This window comes from Apaloderma vittatum, unplaced genomic scaffold (genome assembly GCF_000703405.1).
Source record: "Apaloderma vittatum isolate BGI_N311 unplaced genomic scaffold, ASM70340v1 scaffold32850, whole genome shotgun sequence".
NCBI lineage: Eukaryota > Metazoa > Chordata > Aves > Trogoniformes > Trogonidae > Apaloderma > Apaloderma vittatum.
The window spans coordinates 8,452-9,945 of NW_009693427.1; the positions used below are offsets into that span (position 1 = coordinate 8,452).

General features: G+C 44.6%; 1 protein-coding gene across 1 annotated transcript; it reads right to left on the reverse strand.

Annotated features, from left to right (window-relative positions):
- Positions 1-460: 460 nt before the first annotated feature.
- GFER (growth factor, augmenter of liver regeneration) lies at positions 461-1,489 on the reverse strand (the record flags this gene model as incomplete). The annotated part of the gene is made up of 2 exons (XM_009878984.1): positions 461-623; positions 1,398-1,489. Coding segments are annotated over 2 exons (255 nt in total), but the record flags the coding sequence as incomplete, so codon positions are not given.
- Between the last annotated feature and the right edge of the window lie 5 nt (positions 1,490-1,494).

Below are 1,494 nucleotides of genomic sequence, written 5' to 3' on the forward strand. Positions count from 1 at the left end.
GAACAACAGAAATTAGAATTCCCATTAATCAGGTGCATTTTCTAAAAGACCAGGACAATGCCTGCAGACAAATGTAAAATGCCACAGGGCAGCCCTCCACAACCACACTCGGGGAAAACAAATTCTAGTCGCAGAAGCAAACGCCCCTAAAATAAAGAAATGTCGTAATGAAAAAGTCTCCACGAGTTTGTGACTCAGTTTCACAGGTTTCTGTCAATTCCTCTGTCAAATGTAAGGCCACGATCCCTCAGGTAATACATTTGTGTAACCATTTATCAATATACTATTAGGATAACATTTCCAGATTTACTTTTAGAATTATTTTACCTTCACTTCCACAAGCCGTACCAGTCATGCACGCAAGCACGTGACCACGAGCCGGTGACCCGCACTCACCCTGCGGTGACTCGACACCAGGTCAAATCGACCTGTTCAGATTTCCCAAGAAGTCTCTTACGGACTAATCACAACTCCCATCTTTCCAACCATCTCGCCAGCGCTCATCCACCCGAGAGCAGTCAAATTCAGATTTCCCCAGTTTCCTGTTCACTTCGTTATGAAGAAGACACAACCACCGGGAGAAGTTATTTCTGGTGCTAGTGTCAGGCTGATTTGTACGTAATCTGCAAACAGGGAAGAGGAAACAACTGTTACTTCTCCACAGAGAGTGCAAAAGAGAGCACACAGAGATCAGCAATTATCACCGAAACACCGACGGCTGCAGCTGGTCTGGCTTCACTCACTGCCTCGTTTCATCAAGTGGAAAAGACACAGAGAGCTTATCTATGACAAAAAGCAAGAAATGCTTGAGTTCACCAAAATAGTGAATTTAAACAAAAATAGAAGAATAAGTAAAAAAAACCTGAGCAGCTGTTTTGCCATGTGACGCCTGCTGCGTCAATAATGAGTTTTCAAATTATTTATTTTTGCACATTCATCATCCACAACAGAGGAGTCAAAATTTTGAGAAACAAATTGACAGTACCAGGAGGGGAAAACTTCATCAAACATTGCAGCCTATCTTGGTGTTTGCCTCCACTGCTGAGGCCGCCAGTAAACTGGATTTTTCTGGGGTAAATAAAAGACTTGCCTCCTGAAAGCCAAATTATTTCAAGTATCGGCCTAATTCCACAACGGAGTGCAAGCCCACTCTGAACAAGAAAATCCTGAAACCGCCTCAGGGAAGATTCGGAGGCAGCACACAACATCAGAAAAGGTATTTGTTCTTTAGGTAAGTGTATCTTTGGTTTATGCAATAATGGAAGCCACCGGTTCAGGCCCTCGCAAACCTCAAATGCAGGAAGCACCGTTGCTATGCAAATAGCTCCTCAGGTGAGCCCCTTCAGCGGCCACCACCACAAAAAAAAACCCACAAAACAACTCAGGAAGCAACTCACCTTTCCCTCAGATCCTCAGCACAGTGCTCGCAGGGGTAAAACTTGGAGAAGAGATTGATGAAGTCCCTCATCTCCTTCTGCTGGGTGCCGGTGGGCC